The 26,772-nt window shown below is 35.5% G+C and overlaps 1 protein-coding gene across 2 annotated transcripts in view; it reads left to right on the top strand.

Annotated features, from left to right (window-relative positions):
- CDC42BPA (CDC42 binding protein kinase alpha) overlaps positions 1-26,772 on the top strand; it is a 194,326-nt gene that overhangs the window by 132,250 nt on the left and 35,304 nt on the right. For both annotated transcript variants that reach the window (XM_026845705.1, XM_026845704.1), the window contains 9 exons: positions 2,837-3,084; positions 7,884-7,989; positions 9,703-9,827; positions 16,765-16,870; positions 17,475-17,623; positions 18,830-18,921; positions 21,614-21,690; positions 22,832-22,879; positions 26,691-26,729. In XM_026845705.1, the coding sequence (XP_026701506.1) occupies positions 2,837-3,084; positions 7,884-7,989; positions 9,703-9,827; positions 16,765-16,870; positions 17,475-17,623; positions 18,830-18,921; positions 21,614-21,690; positions 22,832-22,879; positions 26,691-26,729 (990 nt within the window). The remainder of the gene's footprint in view (positions 1-2,836; positions 3,085-7,883; positions 7,990-9,702; positions 9,828-16,764; positions 16,871-17,474; positions 17,624-18,829; positions 18,922-21,613; positions 21,691-22,831; positions 22,880-26,690; positions 26,730-26,772) is intronic.

Raw genomic sequence — 26,772 nt, 5'->3', positions numbered from 1 at the left:
AAGAGGCAAGAAGAATTTATGGAGCTCTATTGAGAATAAATGATATGCTGATTTATAACAACAGGGCAAGTTTTCAAAAGAGGAAAGAGGACTTGTAGCTTTCTTAGTAATATTTCACAGTACAGTGAGCATGCTTTGGATCATATGCAGTTGTTGCGATGCTGCATTATCTATTCAGTCAAATCTCTGCATGGCTCCTTAGCTAAGTTCAGGAGGCTATTATAGAGAAAAAGTTGATATTTAAAGAAAAAAAGGAAAGTTTATTCAAATGAGGAGAATAGAAAAGTCCATAAATGATGGCAAGTTAAATGTAAACAGGATGTTGAGGACTAAAGAGAGAGAATTTAGAGAGCACTTTGCAAAGGATGCTCAGAGTGATTGTGGGAAGTTCTTTAAATCAAAAGCAGAAAGCCACCTTAGGAAACTCATGGGGGGCTCCTCGTTGGCAGGGATGAAAAAAGTAATCTGAGTTGATAGAGCTCTGACAGAAATGCTCAACAAGTTTTTGGTGTGTCAGACTTTGCTGCTGAAGCAGGGGAGGTTGCCACACAGAAGTGCGGGATGTTGGTCAGATGAGCTGGCTCAGTCTGAGGATGACGTGAAGGAAGCATTTTTGCTGGCAGGTGAGTCAGATGTGCAGTCAACCCGAACCGGTGGCCTCACTGAGGGATTCTGAAGGAACTCGGGTGAGAAGTACGAGAGCTGCTGGCCACGATGTGCACCTTCTTATTACAGCCCACTGTGCCACTGTAAATCTCATCCAGAAGATCCTGGAAACTGCAGAGAAGTGGGTGGGACTTCCTTAGGAAGGGGGTAGAGCCTATAGTAAAGAGTAAGGTCTGAGCTCATGGATAAAGTAGAGCCTATTGGGAAGAAGGCAGTGTGCTTTCTATCCAGCCAAGTCCTACAACACTGACCTGCTGGAGTTCTGTGAAACTGTCAGTAAGTGTGTGGACAAAGGAAATCCAGTGGATGTCATATATCTGGATTTAAAAAAAAAAAAAAAAAAAATCAGGCTCAATGTGAGTTAGCAGTGTGCCCAGACAGCCAAGAAGTCAAACAGCATCCTGGAGTGCATTAAACAGCAGCTAACTATCTATGTGCCAGGAGATGCATTATGTCTCAGTTCCACCATTTGTCCACTTGAAACAGGCATGTATGAAAACATCTACTTGGAATTGTGCTTACATGAATTCACAATACATTCTGTGTTTCCTGTATTGCTCTAGTTCTGTAAACCACTGTACAATACCATACACCTTTCTCTTCTACTGTACCATCTGTCTTAGAGTCTTAATAGCATCTTGTGGGAGAAAAAAAAAAAAGAGGAAATACCACTATAACATTTTATGTACCAGATAGATGATGTTGCAGAGCTCCATTGTCATATATGTGTATGTAATTTGGCATGTTGAGCAGTAACAAGCTCAGTAGTTACCTGTCTGTGCATGAAAGAAAATTCCTGTACTTTTTTTTTTTTTTTTTTTTTTTTTTTCTCCAAGCCATCTCCTGTTAGGATGACATCTTCTTTCTCTAATTTACCATTCTGCATCCTAAGGGCAGGATTTAACTCTTAGATCAAAACAGATGACCGTTTTGATGAGTTAGAGAAAACAGTGCGGTAGCAGCACATATCTGGCTCATACGTTTAGTGGGTTTTGCAGCGTTCTGCTGACACCAACAGCAAGGCCCAGCTTTCTCACAGAATTCGTCACAGTAGAAATTCAACTCATCTGAACATTCTACAATGACATTTAACTCCTGAAGTTTGTTCATATATCAGCAAAAGAAAATTACCCAAAGCCATGTTTAATTAAGGGTGACTGAGAGGAATTTAATATCTCATGGTAAAAATGGAGGTACAGTTAATAAAATATCTTCAATCCTCCTAAAGCTGTGAGACAGTCACTGTAAGGAATTAGGTTTTCCAGTTACCTGCAATTTCTCAAAACACAGTGTTTTTATTAAGTAACTTCCTTTACTTAGACTACGTTTATTTAATTACGTATTTTAAAAAACAGAAAAAAAAATCCAAACCAAGTTATACATATGTTTACATTAAAAAGTATTTCCAAGCTTGGATTTCAGTGCATGTCATGCCACTCTCATTTTGAACCTGATCTTGCTCCTCCTCTATGTTATGGCAGGACATTTTGTTTAGTGAGTGCAGCATTTGGTGCAAATGTGTATGTATCCTGAAGCAGTGTGTAAAGACTATTGAAATGCCAGAAGACCTCACTAAGAGAGCTATGCAGCTGCGAAAAGTGAAGTAATTACTCTTATTGTTTAAAGCTTGTTTTTCCTATTAATCCACTATGATGTAAATGGTCAGTTTAAATAAAATAGATCAGATTTCCCTCCTGACTGATGCAATCCATATAGTGCTTCTGTAGCTCAAGTTTCACCTTCAGTTAAGCCTCTCCTTGTCCTAGTATAGCTTTTCCATAAATTATTTGTGCTTTAAAATATATTGACTGTATATCGTAGTCCTTATTCTGCATTACTGAAAAACACTTGAACTCGTTGCTGTCAACTGTGTGAGTGGGAGCATAAAAATCTAATTCTGTGGTCACTTGCTGACTCCATATAAGGAAAGTCAGAATGTGACCAGAGATGTTTAAAGAGATGATCAGATTTTTCAATGGCTTTAAAACTATTACTGCATTTAAAACACAAAAGAGTACAGTTCAGATTTATGCTCTAACAAAGTTTCAAAGAAACCTGAGATAGGTGTGTTTAAGTCAAGTGGGGTATTTTCTAAACAGACATGAATTGAGTTGTTATTAAGCATCATTTTCAGCATTCTTGAGTGCTAACTTGGGGCTATTTATTTTAGCAAAAACAGGTTGGCCGCTCACCTGGGGTAAGCAGTATAGAACACCAGCAAGAGATCACTAAATTAAAGGCAGACCTGGAAAAGAAAAGTGTTTTCTATGAAGAGGAGCTATCTAAACGTGAAATAATGCATGCTAATGAAATAAAAAGTCTGAAGAAAGAACTGCGGGATGCAGAGAGCCAGCAGCTTGCTCTCAAGAAGGAGATTATGATTTTGAAAGACAAGTTAGAGAAAACCAGAAGAGAAAAGTGAGTATTGTGTGAAATTCACTTTTAAGCTCAAAATATCTTTTCGAATCTCCTAGTATGTTTTCAAACACACTATCACTTCCTTAATTGTAGAGCAGACAGGTGCATTTTGGCTGAGCTAATGCCAAGGTTGAACACAATCACCTTTAAAAATAGAACAAAAAAATCCACATCCCTCTACTGAAATGGTTAATTTTGCATCAAAATTCTGGTGCTGGCTGACCATTCCAAGGTATGTAATTTGAGTTGCAGACTTGCAGCTTGGGGTAAGTCAACCCCTGAAGCTTATGTTGCAGTTTAAAATAGTTTTTTGACATTTTTTTTGTTTGGTATTTTCATCTTTTGATACAAAACTAATGTGTTAGAGATCAACTATTACTTACATTTATGCCAGCACAGGAACAGTCACTTAATGCGGACTAAGGCTAATCCATGCTGGGTTCCATCCGGTGTTAACATCAGTCATCAGACTACTGTAGGCATAAGCTGCTTTATCTCTTCTGACATGGTAATTTGTCAGAGACCTGGTTTTTTTCTGTCCCACGTGGTGGAGCTTATAACTGGCCTTAAGAATGTTCCTTGAGGCATTCATCAATAAAAACAAGTTTTTCTGTTGGACAGTGGTAGTAATGGAAACAGTCATAAATTGAACGTGTTCATTTTCATTCATAAATTCAGAATGCTTTATAGACACTAACATAGATGCTTTCTTTTGCTGCTGTAGCAAGATGGCATATTAGAAAACCCATAGAGAAGTTCCTGCTGAAAGCTTAGCCAAACTGTAGCAAGTCCTTAAATACAAGTACTAAACAAAACATAGAATTTAAAAAAAAAAAAAAAGCTTATGCAAACAGAGGTGGAAACACTGCTTTTCTAGTAAAATGTTTCAATCAAGGGAAGTAGATCATACAACCTAGAATGCCGTAGATACACTGTTTCTTCCTAGAATGCAGTTATTCGTAGGCTGGACATACTAACACAGTAGTTTGCTGCTTTGTTCTAGGTTGAGAGGTAAAATTTGCATCAGTAGAGTGTTTTCATTGTACCACAACTTAACGGTCTTGCTGACCTATGAGTTATAAATGCACAAAAGGCTATGCTGTTTTATAATATATGAAGGTGATAGTATGATACTCCTTTAATGCCATCTCCATCCAGTAGTGTCTCAGAAGAAGAAATATTCAATAAAAAATCAATAATACCTCTTTTTGCAGGCTAAACTGTTGCTAAAGATCATACCTCCAAAAACTGACCAGACCAAATGCTGCTTGGAGATTTATCAGAACCATTCTAATGTTGTACAGCTGCAAAATTTCTAACTAGGTGTTTATCTAGTGAAATAACAAATGGCCTGGCGATGCTGATCTAGCTAGTTCATAAATCTTTTTTCAGTCTAGTTTCTCTCTATAAATAAAAAAAGGACTGGATGCAAATCTAAAATGATTGCTGACATGACCACATATTTTTGTATGTATTTCAAGTGTTGATGGAAGAGAACATTTTAAAGCATGAACAGAAATGTGTCACATAACCATTATCCAACATTTGGCTCTTAATGGGAGCATCATACAAAGTCAGGTGTCCAAGCACATGATGAGTGATTAGTGAAGACCTGATCTTACTGGGTTTTGTTAAACAAATCTGCAGAATCTCGTGCAAGTATTGGGAATCCACAGAAATGCAGAAGTCCACTATTCGAGGTGTGCTGCAGATTGATTTCTGTAGTAGTTCAGGGATTTAGAAGGGAAGCTTAAATATTAGGAATGGAAGAATTGCTGCTTGATTCTCAATATTTGGTAGTTTTCTTAAATGAACATGGATTTTATTTTTTGTTTGTTTGTTTCTGCTTGCACATATTGGTTTTAGCTATTGTAATCAGGCTTGCAAAGCTTTTTTTAGTCTTCCAGTACAGAGATGTTCAATGTAAGTGTTGAAAAGGAAGCACCTGGAGGCTTTATGCCAAAACAAGTGGAATTATTTCAATAATGGGCTTGGGACGGGTGTGGGCTTGAAGTGTGTGTATACAGTTTGGCAAAAAAATTTTAGTAGTCTAAGAATAATCTTCAGTGTATATTAAAAAAAAGGCTTTGGTATAGTGCATATTTTTAAAAAGGCTTTGTTAAGAGGATGTGGTTGCATTACTTCTTAAGGGCTATAGTATATAGAGTGAGTTATGTAGGTTTTTCTAAGCAAGGGTTAATAAGAGCTTCATCAAAATCTGTGCATACTCTTTTACGTAACTTGTATGTTGGTGGTTTCTGTTTTATTTTTTAAGATAGGTATTTTTTTCTTTGTCTCCTTTAAATTTAAGCTTTCTTACTTCTGTGATTTCAACAGCATTAGTCTTGAAGGGAAAAAAGCTACCTTTCTATACAAAATTATTGCCCTTTTCTAAAGTCTCATAAAATGTAAGCTACTAAGATTGGAAACATAGGAACATGGTATCAGGCCAGTGATCTGTGTAGCACAATACTCCATTTCTTAGAATTGTCATTATGAAATATTTCAGAATAAGGTGCAAGAAACTGTGTAAATAAATCACATTTGTAGAAGTTTGTTTTAAGCCTGTCATTTAATGATAGATTCATAAAGCAGAGAGCTTTATAAAAATAGTGTTTGCTGTTTTAAAATTGTGTGATACAAAGAAACTTGGGAGCTGGTGTTTGTTTCAGGTCTACTTTTCTTGGTTTCAGAGCAGTAAGTTATTTCTCCACTTTGTACAGCCACAATAAAGAGCTGGAGCGACAAAGTGATACCATAAAGCTGTATTTCACATTGCTTGCATGCGGTTTGCTACTATTATTTTACTGATAAAAAGAATGCTGGATCATGTAAGATTTCTTAAACTTGAAGAACAGATACATAGCTAAATTTTAGATGAGAGAAAAAGCTTGATGGGAGAGGAGGATGCCAGGCTTCAAAGCAAATACATTATTTTGATCTTCCTGTCTGTCCAAGGTATGCCTCTGGAGTCTGTTGCAGTTCTGTGGTTTGCCAAGTTGATATTTTGGTATGTTTGTACCCACATTGTCCTCTGTTTAAAATTTATGTTCATTTCTGTATTATACTATATCAATCTGACTTAATGGCTTAATAACAAACACCAGTTGAATTAATATTGTAAAATACAGAAAACTACAAATATGTTGGACTCTTTTTCCAATCCAAAGATTTCTTAATCCACCACCATTTATGTCTGCTTTGAGCCTTAAAGCCTTAGAAGAATTAATTTTAGACAAATACAGAATAAAAAACCCTAAACAAAACCCTAAAAGCTAAATAAAAGAAATTAATTAGAAATTAGTTTGCTCTACTCTCTGAGAAATTAGCTTTGAATCTATGGCTTGCAAACAGAAGCAGGACCTGTTATTAATTCCCTTGACAGCCAGTGCTTTAATCTCTTCCTGCCTTTTCCCTAGACTGTTCATCATATGCATGGAATCTGTTGATATAGAAGAGGAGTGGTGGTGAATTTCAAACTTGGCGTTTAAACAGTAACGATAGTATGTTACTTTACTAGGATGTAGTGTTATGTTTCAAAGGATGCCTAGCAACATAGAATTTCACCATGAGTCTAACATGCTGTACTGGATTTCAAAGAGCAGTTGAAGCACTAAATGAATTTCAAATTAGCAATAGGAAATTCAAACCAGCATTATTCTTAACTGGGTTCACTGTAACCGCTGACACTTCTCATCTTTTAAGGGTGTTCTCTCCAATTTGGCAGTCCTAGTAGTTCTGCATCTCAGAAAAAAGAGGCGAGGATGTAATTTCTCTGTTGCACAATGTAAAATTCTGATCGGTGTCCAGAAAAAAAAAGTACAGTGCTCAAGGCTTACCCTGGATTTTATTTTTACAGAGTTAACCTTTTATACTGGGCATTTTTTCAAACCATTTAAGGCTGGACAGTGGCATTTGCTGACAGGGTATTTATACTCTATTGGTGGCATTTATAGTATAGTTCCATCAACCTACTGATGAATTATGTGCCAGATACCTGAATAATTGGTGAAATGGTGAATACAAGATGCACATGTAGTGAGTCGCAAAAGAGCAGATGTGAGGTAGGAGTTATACATCAAAACATTGCCATACACCACTTTAAGGAAATCACAGTGTTTTTTGGCAAACAGGACCTGCAGCTTTTTGGGTTCTCATATTCATTGTGCAAGATCAAAGTTGATGTTAAGCAGAACGAACCAGGGGTTCTCCTTTTCTGAATGACATCCACAGTAGAAGGGAAGGTTTTGGAGAAACAGCTACTCTGAAACTCTCTCAAAAAGAATGGTCCAAATCAGCGCTATAGTCTGGTGGTATTAGGAGTGTATAATGCACGTTTTGCTGATTGTAAGTATGTGGTAGAGTTCGAATAGGTCATCTGGCTTTTCTCATCAGAGACCCAGCCCCAAGCACTCTAATTTAGCTTCTGTATGTTCTGATTTCATATGTGGTCATTTTTGCCTGTCATTCTGAGTGAAACTTGGAATTAAAGAAATGTCTAAGTTTAAAATAATGTTTCTGTGAGATGAGAATTTTCCCTGAGTGTCTTAGAATATTGACACACACCTTAGTCTGCAGAATTACATCTGCTCAGTGTTTGAAGGATTCATCTGAAGCCTAAAATATGTATAAGATTGATAAACATGAGCTCAGTGGAGCTCTGTTAATTATGTACCCAAGGAAAGATCATTGTCTAAGGACTGTGTTATAGTCCTCATTGATCTTTACGTATTTAAGTGAATAGTGCGATGAGTTTTAGAACAGGAAACTTTCTAATTCTGCTTAATTTTATTTCTTAGCCAAAGTGAAAGAGAGGAATTTGAAACAGAGTTCAAGCAGAAGTATGAACGAGAAAAGATTCTGCTGACAGAAGAAAACAAAAAACTTTCTAATGAACTTGATAAGGTAAGTGCTGATTACTGGAGTCCTGAGTTTACAACTAGAATATGCTATGTACAAATTGGACAATATAGAGCTGTACTGGGTTATTATTAACTCTTAATTGCTAGCATAAATTGATATTACACAGAAAATGGTGTTTAATGAATGATTTGAATAGAGAATATCTGTATTTATCTTGAACTTGAGAATGTGTGCATATATATGTATGCATGTATGTGTAGTAATTGAGTTAGATGGTTTTACAGTTTGGAAAGATTAATTTTAGGAAAAAAAAAAAAAAAAGTATTTCATTGTATGACCCAAATATAAAAATGCATAGTTAACTATGTGATTGCTTAGCATATATTTGCATGTCAATTACTGTTAAATAGTAGGGCCCCTCCCACCCATTGTGTTACTTTGAGATATTAAAAAAATACAAATGATAAGGCATATTAATTGAAATGTGTTGAGCAAGGAATAATTGTTTCATGCATTTAGATTATCTCTTTATTGTTCATTTTGACAGGTTATTCAAGTTCATTGTGGATTAGCCAAGTCTTGCTAAACTTGTCTATTCTTTTTGTATTGCATTAAATTTTCTAAAAATATGATGAAAGTATGGTGTTCTTCAAAGTAAGCATGTTTGCATGTTAGTGTTCAAACTGAAGTATATTTTCATACCAGTATAAGACACATACTGTATGCCTGTATGTAGGTTTAGTCCAAGAACAGTAAGAGTCTAGTCACTTTGATGTTTTTTCTCCTCAGTCTCTTTTTTTTGTTGTTGTTATTTGACAAGAAAAATACAAAGCTATTTAATAAAAAGGCAAATCTAAATCATAAACCCGTTTAAATGATAAATATGGAGTGGAGTACTCATATTAGGACTGAAAAGCAGAATAGATTTAAAACTGATATTTTTTTAATCATTCTGATGTGCTAATATATTTCAGTACTAGAAGAAGCCTCTCACATGAGATTCATTCTCCTAAGCAGGCCTTCCTATAAAATCTACCTGATCTATGCTTCCAGTTTGATTTTTCTGAATAATTATTTAACATAATGAAGGTTTAATTTCCAATACCAACTCAGGTTAGCTGTGGCTTTTGTCTTGCAGAATGTGCATGTATGAATGACAGCTATGTGAATGCAAGAGGTTAATTGCTAGGTATAACATATTGTGCTTACAGATGTGCATTTAATTTCAATTTCCCTGTCTGCCAGTAAGTAAAATGAAAAATGGGGCAATGTGAGACACCTGGAGAATCTCAGGACTGACTCACGCCTGTATCTGTTAAGCCTCTCATTCTCCATGGTTACTAAACAAAGGAGAGGTTTGGCAGTTTTATCTGAGCTATAACAACTTTTGTGCCCTTGCTTTGCTTTTTTAATATAGTTTTTTTTTCTATATAGAACATTCCACACCTATATGGTGCAAAGCAGAGACCTTATAAGAGATGTAGATGGATTTGGAGACTAATTCTCAGAAAACTAATTAATTTGTTAAAGTAAAAATGTAGTTCTAATTCTTAAAAATGGTCTTTCAGTACAGCAGAGGTCATATCTGAGAAGGGATTCTGGCTCTTATTGTTACACTGTGTTTATTGAGATGGGTAGCACCGTTTTTAACACAGATGCATCATGTGGAACAGGGGAACACGTGGCTTTGAGTCTGCATACAGATGAAGTCACAGCAGTTTATACCTTTAACTAGTTGTTTAAATTCTCATTCAGCTCACCACCATGTTTGAGAGGCTGAGTATGAATAACCGGCAGCTGGAAGAAGAGATGAGAGACCTGGCTGATAAAAAGGAGTCCGTGGCCCACTGGGAGGCCCAAATTACTGAGATCATCCAATGGTGAATACTCTGCTCTAATGTCATTGCAGAATACCCTTAGTATGCGGTAGGGCTGTTAATGAGTGTTTGCTTTTGAGCATGGCACTTGCAAGTGCTTAGGTGAAATCTCACACCTGTTTGGGGTTCTGCTATATTATAGCTTGAGATTTTAATAATATCCAAATGCAGAAAATTGTGTTCCTCCTTAAGAGTGAAAGTGTTTTACCAAATACAACTTTAAGTGAAGAAGAATCGTGGCCATTGGGTGTGGCTTGTGGCTTTGCAAGAATGCTGGAAGGAGTCATGTGCTGAGCTCACGCCTCTGAGAAGGGACCAAGCCTGGGAAAAGCAGTGGCTGAGAGTATTTGTGTCTCGGCATTAATTTCCTTCATCTGCTTGGCATGTGGCAGAATGAAACAAATACAGTGCAACTTTTATGTGATTTTTTTTTTACAAGGCGGGCATTTGAGACTACCACAAAGCCAGTCAAGTGATATTTCTAATAATACTTTTGCTAAATGATGACGTTATGTTTCTAAAGTCTTCTGTCCAGTTCTAATAAATTAAGGAAAAAAAAAAAAAACAACAGTTGAAATTAATAAAAGGAAAAGATTGTTTTAGCTAGGTGGCCTTTATTTTTCCTCTCCATGCCTGCTTCTCTCTCCTCCCCTTTCGTGGTCCATTTTTAGCATCTACCACATTTGCATCCAGACATTTATTATTTTTAACAGATCATCCACTTCTGGGAAGACCTCATCATCATATAAATCTAAACCTTTTTTGGGTTACTACTTGATCTCCCCTCCTGCCCCCTCATATTTTTCATGTCTCATGTTAGTGAAAAAATCTAATTTGTTGTGTCAAAGCAAAAATGGGAAACATTTGTTTTAATGAATCATGGTTTGATATTGTTGTAATGTCGGTGCAATTTTGTTGTCCAAATACAGAGAAGTTTGGCTTTTGAATATAACCATGTGAATATGTAACGAGAAAGAAAGGCTGTTCTCTGGGTTTCTGGAAGTTTTTTAAACAGTGCTTGTTACTTAAAATTACGTAACGCCTATCTGTTATGAAGTCCATAGTGTCTCAAGGCATTGTAGTCATAGCAGAGGTTAAAAAATTTAAAGGGTCCACTTCATCTGTGTTTCTTTTAAATCTTGTCTCGCATAGGTGTGAATGTAGTAGACAGCCTGCATCACAGAAATTAAAAATAAAAAAAAAAACAACATAAAAGTTGTTTAAAGATACAGTTCATTTCTAGCCAGAAATGTTTATTCAGCAAATAATCAATGTAAGAAGAGAGACAAGTGTATTATTTCATGTTTCACATTGTTTTAAGGTAATACTTCTCTGTCTTAATGCACCAAAGTAACCAAGCGCCATTTTTCAGACTTACACGTGAAAGCACTCATGAAACTTGGTAGTTCTGGAAAAAGACAGGTCAGAGTTAGTTGTGGATTGTTTTACTTAACACTATGTAAAAATGTCCCTCTCCAATTTATGAGAGTGTTTCATATTTTAAGATGTACTACTGATGTGATTCAGGTATATGATAAAGCATCTTACACATACTAGAAATGTCACTGGGGAGGTAAAAGAGGTTTGGGATTGAGTTTTTTGTTATCTCTAAAGATACTTAATGAAAAAAGATCAGGAATATGCAAGATGAACTTTCTGAATGAAAGATATCATTTTACTGATCCCTTATGATAATATAGTGTCTTTTAAAAAATATGGAACTAAAAATTAAATAATTATGTGAAAAGGAAAAAAAAAAAAGTACTCTGGGCAAACATTAAGGAGATAAAAAAATCTGGCTTGGTTCCAGTTTTTAATCACTATACACATCTTAATTTTTCCTCCATACTTTTTTCTGCTTTGTTAACTTTTTTTCAGCTATGTGAGGCCTTATCTTGGCTTACATTTTTTTTCTTAATATGTTCAGAGTTTCCATGTGTTACCCAGATAATCTGGTCATGTCCATCTGCTGTCCTTAGCATACTGAAACTGGGTCCTTCTCTGGCAATAGTTTGCTGTGGAACATGGGGTGCTATGTGAAGTATTTAAACGTCTATAATAATGATAAACATTTTAAACAAACAAAAAAATCCAACTAATTTTGAAGAAAACGAGTCTTACTTAATCAGTCACAAGCCTATGTTTTCCTCAGCAGAACATGTAATGTAAATCCATACCTGTCCATCTCTTGACTATGACAAAAGAATGCCCCGGACCTGACAGAGTAGGGTAGAGGTTGTAGGCTCCATCTTCAAACCAAACAGATTTTTCACATAATATTACTTTAAAATGTGTATTCTTGGTGCATACATTACACCTCTTAAAAATCGGGTTTGTGTACCATCTTCTTTTTGTACCATGATTCATGAAGGATAGGAGGCAGTAGATGGAATTAATTACTGGTTTTGTAAACAGTTTGCTCAGCTGCTTATGATAGTTCAAAGAATTTGTTCTAGCCCTGTTTTAAGTAACACAAGCCCAAGGAGTCCCTGACTTCCTTTGAGTGCTTTGCCATCTAATAGATACCTCTCAGTAAATCTGCCCCACTATTCAAATCCACATTTTTGGTGGCTAAGATTGTCACTTACTTCACAACTCCTTGGGCCCTTCTAAATTATTATTTCTTTCAGATTTTGTAACTTGCAAGTATTTTTAATGGCCTGTGGTGTTCCCTTTAGCCTTTCCCTGCTTTCTTACTGTGCTGTCTTGCATGGTTTTTAGGGCAACTGTACAAAGGCATTTTTATTTTTACTGTTGTTATCACAAGATGCCATAAGTATAGCCAAAATTTTAATATAAACACTTGAATCGGACTTTCATTGCAAATTCTAATGTGGTAGCAATAGACCCTCACAGATCATTCAGCCTTAATGGAGCTATTATATTGACAAGTTTATATTAGCCAAATCACTCATCATTCCTCAACGAGAGTAAGAAATATTGAGGCTTTTATAGTCAGCTATAAATTTTCCTATGGGAGATGGGAAAGAGATTCATTGCATTGGAGGTTAATGCAGTCATTTTAAAAAGGAATCTTTTAAATAACCATGGTACCTTATTTCTGTTCTGTTGCAGAAAGGAGGTCGATGGAAATCTTGGTAGTGAGTCCCAGAGTACTTGGCAAGAATCTTAACTTATTAGTCTCTCTGGGAGGGATTCATGTAGCCTAGTTCTAGAAGTCCTAAGGTAGACAACTAAAATAAATCCCATGACTAGTACTGTAGAACTTTCTTGATCTCCCCACTGTTTGAAAAGGTAGCCTAGACAACTAGTTTGAATTATTCTGTATTGTTGAGTATGTTTATATAGATGAGCTAAATCCTAACTAACTTACCTATTGGGTGAATGTTAGGCTTAGATTCAGCTGACAAGAAGCTGTGACTGTTGTTTACCGGAAAATTCAGTTAGTATTTTCCATGTTGACTGGATATTTTTCCAATCAACTGTACTCTGGTTGATTTGATCTTAATTATTGATTTAATTTAAAAAACAAAACAAACACTAACCAAACAAAAAAACCAACACACACACACACACACACACAACACTTCTGCATTAAATCAAACATAAAAAGCCCCAAAGTTGTTGGATTTGGGTTTGGTTTTGTTTGTTTGTTTGTTTTTTAATCTGGTTGCTCTCAGGAGAAAGCACACACAAGTTGTGGAAAAGGTTTATCAAAAATTCAGGGAAAACTCAACTCTGAGAAACTCAAACCATGAAAAATTCTGAGATGTGTTCTGCTTGAGGTAAGAATAATCAGAAGTTAATTATCTATAAAACAGAAATTGTGGAGGGAAGGGGGAAATGTCACTGTTGGGAGCAGAGTGCAATATTGAAATTTTTTAGAGAAGTAGCTTTAAAAAAAAAATTCTGTTGGAGAGGGCAGGGGGAAAAAAAAAAACTTGGAAGCTTTGAGCATAGTGATACGAAGACAGAAATTTAAAAGCATTGAGAAACTACAGGAGAATTTGGAGTCATTGCTTTCAGACATCCTTGGGGTTTTTAAATCACATAAGATGCAGCTTGACGTAAGTCCCCAGGGCTTAAGACCTGTCCTGTTCAGCAAAAATGTCAAGTCCTCTGGGTCTACTTTGTATTGTAACATGTCCTGTATAGAGAGACCCAGAGAGTCTGGCTTTATGAGCAGCCTGACAAAGTTTACTAGATACTTGTCAATGGTTATTTGAAGGTTGTTATGATGTTGACTCCAACCAAAAAGTTAAATTAAATTTTACAGGAATTTGTACTATACAGCTGTTCTAGGTTCTTTATGGTTAACCAGCTTGCAAGAGCACTTACATTATATAAGAAAACAGAACAATTAATCTAATCTAAATGTTCAGTAAAGAAAGAAGAGTGGCTCTGGCTGGAACCTGAAGAACTTTTCTCTCTTGCGTCTTTTGCTGTGCTTGTTAGGGCTCTCTGTAAGAAGGGGGGCAAGGAGAGAAACATTAATAAGAGTAACTTTACCATCTTGTTGGTTTTTGTTGTTGTTGTTGTTTTGGGTTTTTTTTTTTTTTTAAAAAAAAAGCCAACCAAGCAAAAGAACCTCAGCAAAACATTAACAGATCAAGAAACTCCCAACAGCTTCTGGTTTTACATAATGTTTAATGGCTGTATCTTATTATCGAGAGAATGTTGCCATCTAGTGGACAACAAAACTGCATCTCAGCTCCAAATTGTACTGTTTCCATTTGCTCTCTTTGAGTCTGAGAAGTTTTATTGAACTCAGTGTAGATTTTTGCAAAAATTGACTTTGCATGCATATTTTCATTTACTAGATCTCTAGATTATGTGGAATATCTCTCTGAGGTTTTTGCATGTTCATCTTTTCAGCGTTAAGAGCCTGAAGGTTCTGTATCATAAACCAAATAACCAGTGTATTCTCACCTTCCATAAGGAAGAATCTATATGGCATGATAAAAATCGGCAAAGAAACTGGACATTTAAAGTTTTTCAGCTTCAATTAGGAAAGTTAAAAAATAAAGCACTATTTCAATTTTATTTTTAATCTGACATTGATCCCTTTCTTCTGCAGAGATTTTACATGTCATTAAAAGTAGAGAAGATCAAATGCTAATTCCTAAATCTCTTTTTCCTCCTTGTGCATCAGGAAAGCTTCCTTTCTCATCTTGAGAGCCTCACGTTCTTTTTACTTATGTTTACACTCCTTTCTATTATATATTTTATTATGCACACCCCCAAAATTTGATAGGTTGCTTCCATTGAGTTCTAGTATACCTTGGGAAAACCAGTGACTCATTAATACCAAAACTCACACTGACTTTGATAGAGTCAGGACATGTGGGTTTTTTCTAGGCTTCTCCCAACCTCTTGAACTAAATTGTAAGCAGGAGACAAAGAAGATAAAAGTCCAAAGCATTAATAAGCACTTACTTTTTCATGTTGGGCGTGAGTTTTGTGGTAAATCGTTGCTACGTTTGCTTTAGCCTCCTCTGTATTACAGTCTTCCTTATATAAATCTTAAAACAGCACACTCAGAAGTCACTGCAACCCATAGTTGTGTAGCCCATAGCTTTCAAAGCCTGATACTGCCCAAAGGCCACTATGGGAAAGCTCTTTTGTTCCTTCCTTGCCCATGGCAGTTCTGAGTTCCTGCTTTCTGTCTTTCTTGCCTTCTGGTGACTATCTATAAATCTTTGTGGAAACTTTTTATTATTTTTATGAATAAATGGTAAACTTGCAAGTGGCACCATTTCCATATTCACTATGTATATGAACCTCATAGTATGAACTAGATAAACATTGCTTTGTAGGCACAGAGCAGAATCACTTTCTTCAGAAAGGTCACTGTGAGACACATTCAACCATCTGGAGAATTGTCATCTCCAGTCCAGCATACTTGGGATTACAGTTACTAAGGAAAGATAGGAAAGCAAGGAAAAGTTAATTTCCTTGAAACAGAAAAACTGCTTTCCCACTTCCCTAAAAGTTAAACTATTTGAGGTTCATTGCTTAGAGCACATCCTGGAACATTTTTGTGGTTAGTGTTGATAGATGTAACTGTGATCAGACCAGCTCAGAGACTTGGGTATGCTCTGGTGGTGCAGAACTGAGTTTGTTCTTCTGTGGGCAAGATGAGTATGTTCAGAACCAGGCATATAAGGTGAAAGGAAACGTGTATGGGGAAGGATGTTTTGGGGTTTTTTTTTTCTCTTTATTTTAGGTTTTTCATAAGCTACTTGGTTTCAGTGAGGTAATTTTTTATTAACTTTCTTTTCTATGTTAATACCTCAGGCAAAGTGAAGAAAGAACCTTCTGCTGTGATTAATCACAGAAAGTTGGTTTTTTCTTTGTGACTGATGATCAAAGAATCTGAAAAACAGAGATGTCTCCTCCTTGATGTCTTTACACCCAGAAAACATGTCTTGATAGAAAGCAAGCTCAGGGGATGAGAGCACCTCTTCTGTCTTATGCTGTTTAATAACATTAGAATTGGACTCTCCCTATTTAATTAGCATGTCTTGAAATAACATCACTGATTCTCACTACTAGTTCTCATAGTCAGTTGATACAGTGAAGTCAACCACCAGCTCCAATATTATATGGGTAGTGGAATTGTTAATTATTATTAATCTTCTCTTAATTTACTTCCTAAAAATAGATTAAGTCCTGAAAGATTTGTCTTCCACAGTCTCAATTTTAGGTAGCTGACATTTATACTGAGACATATATTACTTGCTTAGATATGTAGTTCTTCAGTCTTTATTCCTTGTCTTATTGTTCACTAAAACTCTGCAAAGCAGCAAAGGCTTAGTTCTGTGTAGTTTCTTTATTGCTTTTTTGTTTCCTTATGTTTAATGATTTTTATTTTGTATTCTGCTTTTTTCTGTTTCTGGTTGCTATTTTGTTGAAGTGACTTCAGCTTTTTTCTTTAGATTCTTTGATTAAAACACCTTTTTCTTATGTAATTGTTTAGGGTAAGTGATGAAAAAGATGCCCGAGGTTATCTTCAGGCCTTGGCCTCTAAAATGACAGAAGAACTAGAGGCCCTGAGGAACTCCAGTTTGGGTGCAAGAGCTACAGTAAGACTCTACTTCCATATATCAGAATTTTTTTTGATTGAAAAAACACTAATTTGATACTTTCAGCTGCAGTAATAAGCTGTCTCTAGAATGTGTTAGTCAAAATTTAAACTTTCCTAGAGCTTCTTTTCTAAATAACTGAATAGCAGATTTATTGTTTATCAATTAATTAAACACCAATATCTTTATAATGTGATTTTATCTTTATATTGTTCAAGTATAGCTACTTTATAATCATATATTGATTTGTTGAAGGGTATCTGTACTTTGGGTCATGAAGCCTTAAAGTCTTTCACTTGTGAAATGTGAATATCCTTTGTAGATGTCATTTGAATTGAGGCACATCAAAACTAGAATTCACAAAATCTCTTTTCTTTTGAAATCATGACACCATAAGATGTTCATCTTGTCTATTTCATACTTGAGTTTAATTCTAGTAACAATACTCTTTAATTTTTTGATTTTGGATTCCTTTGGAATAAATGAACTCTTACATAAAGAACATAATAAACTGAGAAATGGAATTGTTGAAGTTAGTTATGTTCCTCATTTTTAGCTTTCTTTCCTCTTACTCCTCCTTTTCCCTTTTTTTACTCTTTACTAGGACATGCCCTGGAAGATGCGCCGCTTTGCAAAACTGGATATGTCTGCAAGGTTGGAACTACAGTCTGCACTTGATGCTGAAATCCGAGCCAAACAGGCTATTCAAGATGAGTTGAATAAAGTCAAAGCTTCCTGTATCTCTACAGAGTGGTAAGACTGAATTGTTCTGATGGAAATTTACTTTGATACTTCCCAAGGAGTGTCATCAAATCATTATTTTAACTATCTTGTCTGTCAAAATTCGATAATGAATGCTATGCCTGTTTCTTATATCCAAATGTGGTAAAAAGACCATATCTCTCTTCACTGTGTAAGCAGCTGAATGCTTACTGGGAAAATTTGAAATCTTGAAGACTTTCAGAGGGGACACTTTCTCTTTAATAATATAATCTCTTCTAGTTGTGATAAGAAGTTCAAATAAAAGCAGAGTTTGGGTTTGTGTCTTAGAACATACTCTCTTCCATTCTGTTGATAGCTGCATTGGGTTAGTTGACGAAAATCAATTATTGCATACTGATTTGTATAGTAACAAGATATGGTTATGGAAGATTATGGATTCTCTTTCCTCAGACCTCTCTCTTTCTCTCTCCTCCTCCACCACCACCCCACCCCACCCCCATTACCAAAATTTATTCTGAGTTGGGATTAGTAGGAAGACATTCCATTTCTAGGTCTCCAGCTTCAATTTAGCTGAGAGTAATGACTTGCTTTGCAGCTTTCAGAAAGCAGCTGGACAGAGCTGAGATTCAAGTATGTTATCCGTAAAGTGGGAATAACTTATCCACCTGGCTTGGGTGTTTTTCAGGCCAGGTAAAATGATAGGCAGCATTGTAGATCCTCTAAGAACAGGAGAGCCAGTGTTTGCTTTGATAGGCAAGGATGAGAAGTGTGGTAGAAATGCATAGTAGTGTTACCTATCCAGCTGTGAATCGGAAAGCACTGAAGGAACTAACTGTAAAGTAACTGAGAAGAACAGTAGTTCAGCATAATCTGTAAGTATCACAGGCACTGTGAATTAACAATTTTTTTAAAAAAATTAAGCATAAAAATACACATAGTCTTTTTTTCTCATTTACGGGATACAAGCTCACACAGTTACTCCTAAATTGGAAATATGAGACTATTTAGTGGGTAAACGGGGCAATTAAGTTCTTGTTCTGGCTTTGTTGGGTTTTTTTAAGATACCGTACTAAATAGGTCCCAGTAGATTTCAGAATTAATGCTGGCATTTGATGATGTCATGAAGTTTGATGGGCATTAATTTTTAAATAGCATGCAAAGATGGGGGGAAAAAGGTTACTTGTATTGTAGGTTCTCAATATTTACATAGGGTTTTCTGTTTTTATTTTTTTGAAGTAAATTGCAAGAATCTGAGAAGAAGAACATGGAACTGCTGACAGATATTGAAAGGCTGAAAAAGGAGACAGAAGAGCTTAGATCAGAAAAGGGTATGGCAACTGATATCCAAGTAAATAACATGTTTCACATTGTTGGGTACATCTTATCAGTTAAGTGTCAGCTTGCAACTGAAAAACATGGTACCAACAGACTTTAACATAGAAAATGTGAGCACAACAATTACATGTTAAGATGTACCCACAGCAGTTGCATTTGCACTTCTAATACATATTTGTAATACGCTTCAGTTCTGTTGATACACTTGAACCACTAAGGTATTATTTGAGTTGGAACGGCATTATTTTTATTTGGCATGTGTCTGGTGATTGACTGCTGGAAAACTGTTAGTATAGATATATTTTTTTCCCCTTTATGATGGATGGTGGTATTTAGACCTTCAATATTGTTCATAGTTTTCTTTATCTATGAATGTTTTGGCCCTGTCTACACAGAGAGTAAACAAGTGCAGAGACATTCATAGCATTCATTTGTTTCTGGGATGACTTCGCTGGTCGGCTTTGTAACCATGTAGTGAGCAGTGTGGTCATGTTTGCTTTGATGTGGTATTAAGAGTATGTTCTGGGATTTCTAGTGCATCTGTCTAACAGTTTTTCTTATTGTTGCTGGGAGAAAAGACTTTTTCGTAATTCTGAAATTTTTTATTGAGAGCTAGTGAATGATTTGGCTGATTCTTTGCAGTTCCCATGATAGCTCTAATATTTCTATCTTACAAGTCACATGGGAAGAAGTGATTTTTTAGACCGGATGGAATTACCTAATTTTCTGGGGGAACTCTGAAGTCCAGACTTTCAACACCCTGGCAACAATTACTGTGTAGGGATGTCAAATATTGTTCAGCCTTTGTAACCTAATGGCATGTCAATCAATAATGTATTGCAGTTAACATTCATCTCCTATATATAGGCCTCCAAGTGCTGGTTGACTGATAAAAATAATACAAATCTATACAGAACATTAAAAAATGACTGGTGCTGATTAGCAAATAAGACTTAGGGAATTTGTACTTGATGCTTAGCAGTGATACCAGGATTATGCTTCTTCCACGTGCTTGGAGTGGAACTCTTGATAGCATCTCCCTGGGGACAATAATTCTTTGTCATGTTTAGCTTTTATTTATAGCTTCTTGAACTGTCATAAATATTATGCATGGTTACTTGGCTTCTGAAATCTTCCTTTGCATTAAACAATCTGTTAAGAGTTTATAAATAATACTTTACCCTGTATTTTTTCCAGTGTTTAAAACCTTACTCTTTTTGGATAAATACTTATTCTTTTCTTTAAAAAAAAAAAAAAGAAAAAACAAAAAAGAAAAGAAAACACACCACTCAAGGAAAATTTAGTTACTGTGCTTTATGCCAAAAATAAATAAATAAGATTCTACTACAACTATGCAAATATTTTGATAGAAAATACACCTTAATCCAAAATTCGTATCATCTTTGGACTTGGTTTTCTCTTACAAGAAGAAATACATTGATGTTTGAATCATGAATTGTACGGAGGATTCAAATCTAGTCCATGTACAGTGGTAGAGTAACTGTGTGTGGAAATGGATTTCTAGGAAATGATTACTTGAGATTAGCACTTGAATCTTTTTTTCTTTATAAATGTGTTCCAGAAACTGAGGAGGGTGAGAAAAAAGATTACTAAAAATTATTCTGTAAAGTAGCAGGTAATCTGAGAATTGTTTTTAGTCTTTTACTGGGGTTTCAGTGTATTTATATTTTGAAGAGGAAAAGGTTTCCTAACTTGTTTGTCCACTGTGGGTTATATTTAGAGCAAACAGGATGATATAGCCAGGCAGAGCAAGACACTGACATTTTTTAAAATAAATAAGTGACCTTTTATAACATCAGTCTTTTGAGATGCACATAGTCTTTCAGGCTCTGGTCATAATAAGTGTGTGAGTATATATATACATATAGCAAATCTGCTTACAGTATTCAGGAAGCTAGAGTTTGTACACATCTGTGATTTATAAACACCCACAAAGCAACTTGATTATTCTCCAAAGAAGAAGAAAAAAACCAAACAGTTGAAGCAATTTAAAGTAACAATAAGATGTGCCAGCCTCTTTAGCTCCAGAGGATGCAACGTTCCTGCTCTGCTTACTGGCTGAAAACTCTGTAAAAGTGTAGTGTGACAGAGACATTTGAAGCTTTACCCAGGATTGTATTACTCCTGGATATCCAAAATTGAGAGGTGGCGGACAGGCGTAGAGCATGGGTCAAGGAACTCCTGTTATTTAGAAATGCGGTGTCTTCCTCAGGCAGCCTCGTCTGTACATTTTTGTGGAGGCTCCCTGTTGACTAAAGCTGTCCTGTCCTGGTAGGCTGTCCAGCATGTGACTGGAGCAGGGATGACACCTGTGCCTTGGCGTGGGTGCCTGTGTGTCATGCAGGACATCTTGCAAATGAACATAAGCACATTAAGAACCTGTGCCTTCTGCATAATAGACACACACATACAGTATGTTTTCATTTTTAATCACACCACACACATTCTAGGTGGGAAAAGGTTAATTAAACATACACTGGTTGCTTAGTGAGTGTATATTTTAAAAAAATCTTCTACTCTGGAAAACAAATCAAATGTGACAACAACTCATTTAAAAAAATGTAGGTGGTTCAGGTGGATACTCAGACCCTGATTCAGCAAGTCAAAGGTCCTCCATGAAAAGGTCATTTTTCCGTAGCTTAAAAACCTGCTGCTGTTTTCTAGGTGTAAAGCACCAAGACTCACAGAATTCTTTCTTGGCATTTTTGAATGCGCCTACCTCTGCTCTGGATCAATTTGAAGTAAGTGTACAGCTATTCTAACTGTTAGTCAGTGGAACTACTGCTGTTACGTGCTGTTATATGCATATAAATGCATCTTTGCTGGGAGGTTGCTACTGTATTTTAATCATATTGACCCATTTATATTCGTGTATAATAATAATATGTAAGAATTGTTTGTCATTTATAGTGCTGTCAGTCTTCTCTTGAACACTAGTAATATTAGTGAATTCTCTCTCAAACCTTGAATGCAGAAATTTTCCTGATTTTTGTAGTGAACATGAAAAGGGTAGTTGTTCATACAGCCTTTCTTTGTCTTCAGGAAAATGCTAGGTAATGCTCATAGTGGTTTGGTAAAAATGAGAGAAAATACATAAATAATTCTTGAATCTATTCCATGAAGTCATTGATACTGTATATTTATTAAGTTTTCATCTTCTTTTCATTTTACACAGATCTGTAAAATACAGCCAATTACTATTCATCTCCTATTCGCAGATCCTATGTACTTAAAAAATAAATCTGTTTCATTCCTTTGTCAATTTCAGACAAAAGATCAGTTTAGGTAAAAAACCTGAAAGAAAAAAATTGAAACTACACATTTCATATCTTCTTTTTTTTAATCAACAGTTAGCAATGCATCCTTTTTCTTTTAAAAGAACAGCTGGGGTAAAATATTGGTCAAACTGAATTCAGAGGGAATAAGGCACCACTGTTAGTTATATATTACTGTTTCTTTCCTGATGTGTGTACAAAGTCATCACATTTAGCTATGAAAGAGCATAATCCCTGATGTTATTGATGTTCCAAAATTTACTTTCTTTTCCTTATGTATTCATTAATTCATTGTTCTCTCTTGAAGTCCTCACAATTAATACCAATTTTTAATTTGCTTTTTAATCATTTATCTTATAAGTTACTTTCAATATAAAAATCTTGTTGGGATGTAGGAATATTTATTGAGTGGATGCTGGAAAAACATTGGGTTTTATGCAGATAATTTATTGATTAGTTGTCCATGAAAGACAATAAATGAAAATTTACTGAGGCACTAGTTATTTACATTTCTTTATTTTTGCACTTTTATTTATACTGAACGGTTTTCTTCATCCATCTCTTTCTCTCTCTCTCTCTTTTTTTTACTGCTGTTTTCATTAAATAGGATTCCTTTTCCTCATCTTCATCCTCATTGATTGATTTTATGGATGACGTAAGTCTTTGACTTTCAAACCAGTAAATCCCTCAATATCAGAGATCAATTGATTGATTTAGAATATTCAATCATTAATGCAGTCAAAAAAAATCTGCAAGTGCAGTGGAGAACACAATATTTCTATAGTAACATTCTTGTACCTTTTTATATAGATAGATGTTCATTTTTTAAGTAAATGTTTTTCTTCAGGTGCAGGTGAAGAATTCTTAATTTCAAACAGTTTTTCTAAAGGGGAGAAGCTGTTTTGGGGCATTACGTACTGATATGGCCTGCAGAAAATGGTTCCAAAATCATTGACACATTTATTTCATTTAGTTCTGTTGCTTCATATTATTACATTATCATTAATTGTTTCCAGTCACTTCAGTGAAAATGTTTTCCTTGAATACCATCAATTTCTGTTTGCTCAAATAAAATACTGTCTCTTTTTTAGCCTATATTATAAGAAGTAATTTTCATTGTAACTGAAATGAACTTACTCCTGTTTACTGCCATTTGAGATGCTGGTTTGCTGTCAGGACAAGTTTAAATATTTACCCTAGTTAATTGCATACTAAGGGAATTGAGTTAAAAGCTGAAAACTGACTGCATTATGTTTTTTCCAGACTGATGTAGTAGGCACATAAACGTAAATAAGCTTTTTAAAATCAAAGTATATACTGTGCATACATGGTAGAGAACCATCCATTACAGCTCTGTAGGTGTGTGGTGTGTGTTTGTATATATGTGTATACACATACACATTTATGTGTGTGTATTTAAAACAGTGTAATCCTATTTGCATTAAAATGTGATATTAATTTTATTCTAGAAATGTCTGCTGTGAAGCATGTAACAAAGAGGGTATAGCATATGGGCCTGTTCTACTGATTGCATTTCCTTTTGCAAACTCTGAAAGAATGCTTTTCTTCTAGATTTTTTTTTTTCTGTAAATCAGGTGTATACCTTAGAAAAATTGTGAAGGTATGTCTGTGGTACAATAGTAGAAGGTATTTGCCTGCATTTTTATATAGCATATAGAAAACTTTGTCTTGATGATATTTGTGGAATTTTCTTCCCCCCAAAAAATGAGAGTACAGTTTCCTGTCATGTTATATCTACAATAAATGAATAATATTTATATCCTCTAGCTGGATTTAACAAGTGTTCTCTATGTTGCCTGAGTATTAGGAATACTTTGTTTGTATCAGCAGCTTCTTTCATAGAAAGTTATCTTTAAAAATACTGCTCCTAAAACCTGTTAAAAGATAAATCAAGTACATATGTATCAGAGTAGCTGATAATGTTGTATTTTGCAAGGGGAAACTTAGGACAGTAAAGTTTTCCTGGTTGCTATTTGGGTAGTTTTAGAGAACATCAGTAGTTTGTTCTGAATTTATTGTTTGGGTTTGTGGGTTTTTTTGTAAAGATGACAGCATATTTTTTTCACAGGCATTTTGATAAAATCACTCTTTTTTTAATCCGTGCAAGTGATAATTTTCATCTCTTGCCGTGTATCTTTTAAGGCATTCTTCTTGTTTGGTCCACCCACTTTTCAGATGACCATCTTTTAGTCTTAGGTAAAACTCCACATATTACTGTGCACATTGTTGCATGTGGATGACTTACTACACACAGAATCAAACTTGCCCTGTTATGTCTTCAATCTGAGTCCAACAGGAGTGTTTTTTACTGAGTGGCATTGGGCAAGAGTAGATTTCTGGACTGGACTGGCCAGGGGCTAATGTCTAACACTGGTGCAGAATTCTTTCTTACGTGGCAAAGCTGCAGAAGAAGAGAGTTGACTGTTCAAAGATAGGAAGAGTACCTTGCAGACAAATACAAGACTTATTGAGCTACCTGTCTTTATTAGAAAGAGAAATAAAGCTGATGCCCATGTTAGTAGGCGAAAGGTGGTATAATTAATTTGTGCTTAAAGTCTGTTCTACATCTTTCACTTACTGAACAATTACTTGATTAATTCATAGAGAGTTTCATAATAAATAGGCTATGAATTGACAAATTTTTAAAATATATTTTAGCTCATTGAGCTGGTTTGATATCAATGTATTAGGTGGACTTAAATGAAAAAAAGAGTATTAAAAATCACTCCCCCCTGGATGTGACCTCCATTCCCTTTACAATGTTTTTTTTTCACAGTAGTTACTTTGAAGGACGGTGTTTCTTGCAGCATCTCAAGAAGAATTAAATCTATGCTCAATCAAGCATGAGGAATATGTGGGTTCTTTATGTTAAGACCAAGAATTGGAAATCCTCAGGTCAGACTCATGCAGTGATGCAGTATTGCATGGGTTGTAGGAAAGCCTCTCTTGTAATCAAGAGACCAAAGTAAATATTACTAATGGCCTCTATTGGTTCTTCAGCCTCTGTGCTTCATAAAGAAATAACAAAGTGTAAAAATAATATGCAATTGCAGTTATATAGCAGTACTTGAAAGACTTCTGAAGTCTATTTAATGTATAGATGTGTAAGCAGCACTGAGTTTGGCCCACTGATTACATTTGGAGTTTACTAGGGTGGGTATGTCTTGTGCATCTGCCATACAAATAACGTAATTGTTTATGGGACTCTGTGAATGACTGGAGTTAATTCTAATTTTTTCAATGAGGAAAATGATAGTTTTGCAATTTCTACTGGAGAGAAGTAAAAATAGATGTCCTGCTGCCTTTGTAGCCTGCAGATGCTGAGCAAGAAAAGTGGTAACTCACTATTCAGATGAGTAGCAGTCACTGTTGATTCCAGCTGTCCCTCCTTGAAAAGATACTTGGTCAGGTTGGCAGAACTGGTACCTAAATCCTCATAGCTGCAAAAGTCCCTGTGTTCAGAAACAATCCTTATATCTCTTGTACGCATGGGAGGGTGCAAAGGGGAGTAGAAATGGGTTTTGCTGTCCTCGGTTTCTGATTTTGATAGGGAGAGAAGTAACCCCCAGTGATTCTAATACACTAATTTCTAAATCTTTGCCGTGGTTTCTCCTGTCTGTTGCAGGCTGTCTCTCAGTAATACTGTCTAGGTGTTAAGTCTCCTGCCTTCACTAAAAGTGTGATAATGGAAGTAGTATTGGGTTGTTTTTTTTTTTCCCAGGTGGATCTTTATGTAGCTCACTAGCAACTAGAAGCAATCAACTTGTTTTATTTAAAGATGAATTTGTGATTATTTAATAACATTATAATAGAATCCCATTTTCCCATGATAAAATTATTTTCCCCACTTGATCGAAAATGTTATTTTTCCCCATTATCAACACATTATGAGTTAAAAATAAATTTCTTAAACCCTCCTGCAGTCTGTCCTCACATACAGTTCCCATGGGCTTTGATTAGTCTCAACAAATGTGAACTGTGTAAATAACCACAGCATAAATCATGTTCTGAATTCTTACTATTAAACTGAATAAGACATAGTGTGTGGTCAGAGCCCTGAATCTACCTGCACATTCATAATTAAGTTTAGAGTAATTCTGGTTCTTAATGATGCTTTAAATTGGACATACTGCGCCTCCAAGCGATTGCTTTATTCATGTTGTGCAAAGTACAGAGATGCTAACTGCAAGTTATTAGTGTAACATAGTCTGCAGTTTCACTGCTGTTGTCCAGTGTAAAACTATAGACTGTAAAATAACTGTTCCCTTTTTTCTTGATGTTTCTTTCCTCCTGTTGCTCCAGAATATCTTGTTTTCAGAATACTTGTAAAAACGAACATGTCTGTGTGTGTCTAAACACTACCTCTGGAGATAGAGTGACGAATTCTGAGCTGATGTATGTGTCACTGTGCGGTTTTGTAACATATTCTCCTTTCTTTGTTAAAGCGCTCTCCTTCCTGTATTCCAGCTAACAAAGGCAGACGTGTAAGAGGCTGTCTTACTCTTTGTGGCCCTTTATTTTTTGCCT

Source organism: Athene cunicularia (assembly GCF_003259725.1).
Source record: "Athene cunicularia isolate RWA chromosome 3 unlocalized genomic scaffold, athCun1 chr3_part1, whole genome shotgun sequence".
Taxonomy (NCBI): Eukaryota; Metazoa; Chordata; class Aves; order Strigiformes; family Strigidae; genus Athene; species Athene cunicularia.
This window is presented reverse-complemented; position numbering and strand designations above follow the sequence as displayed.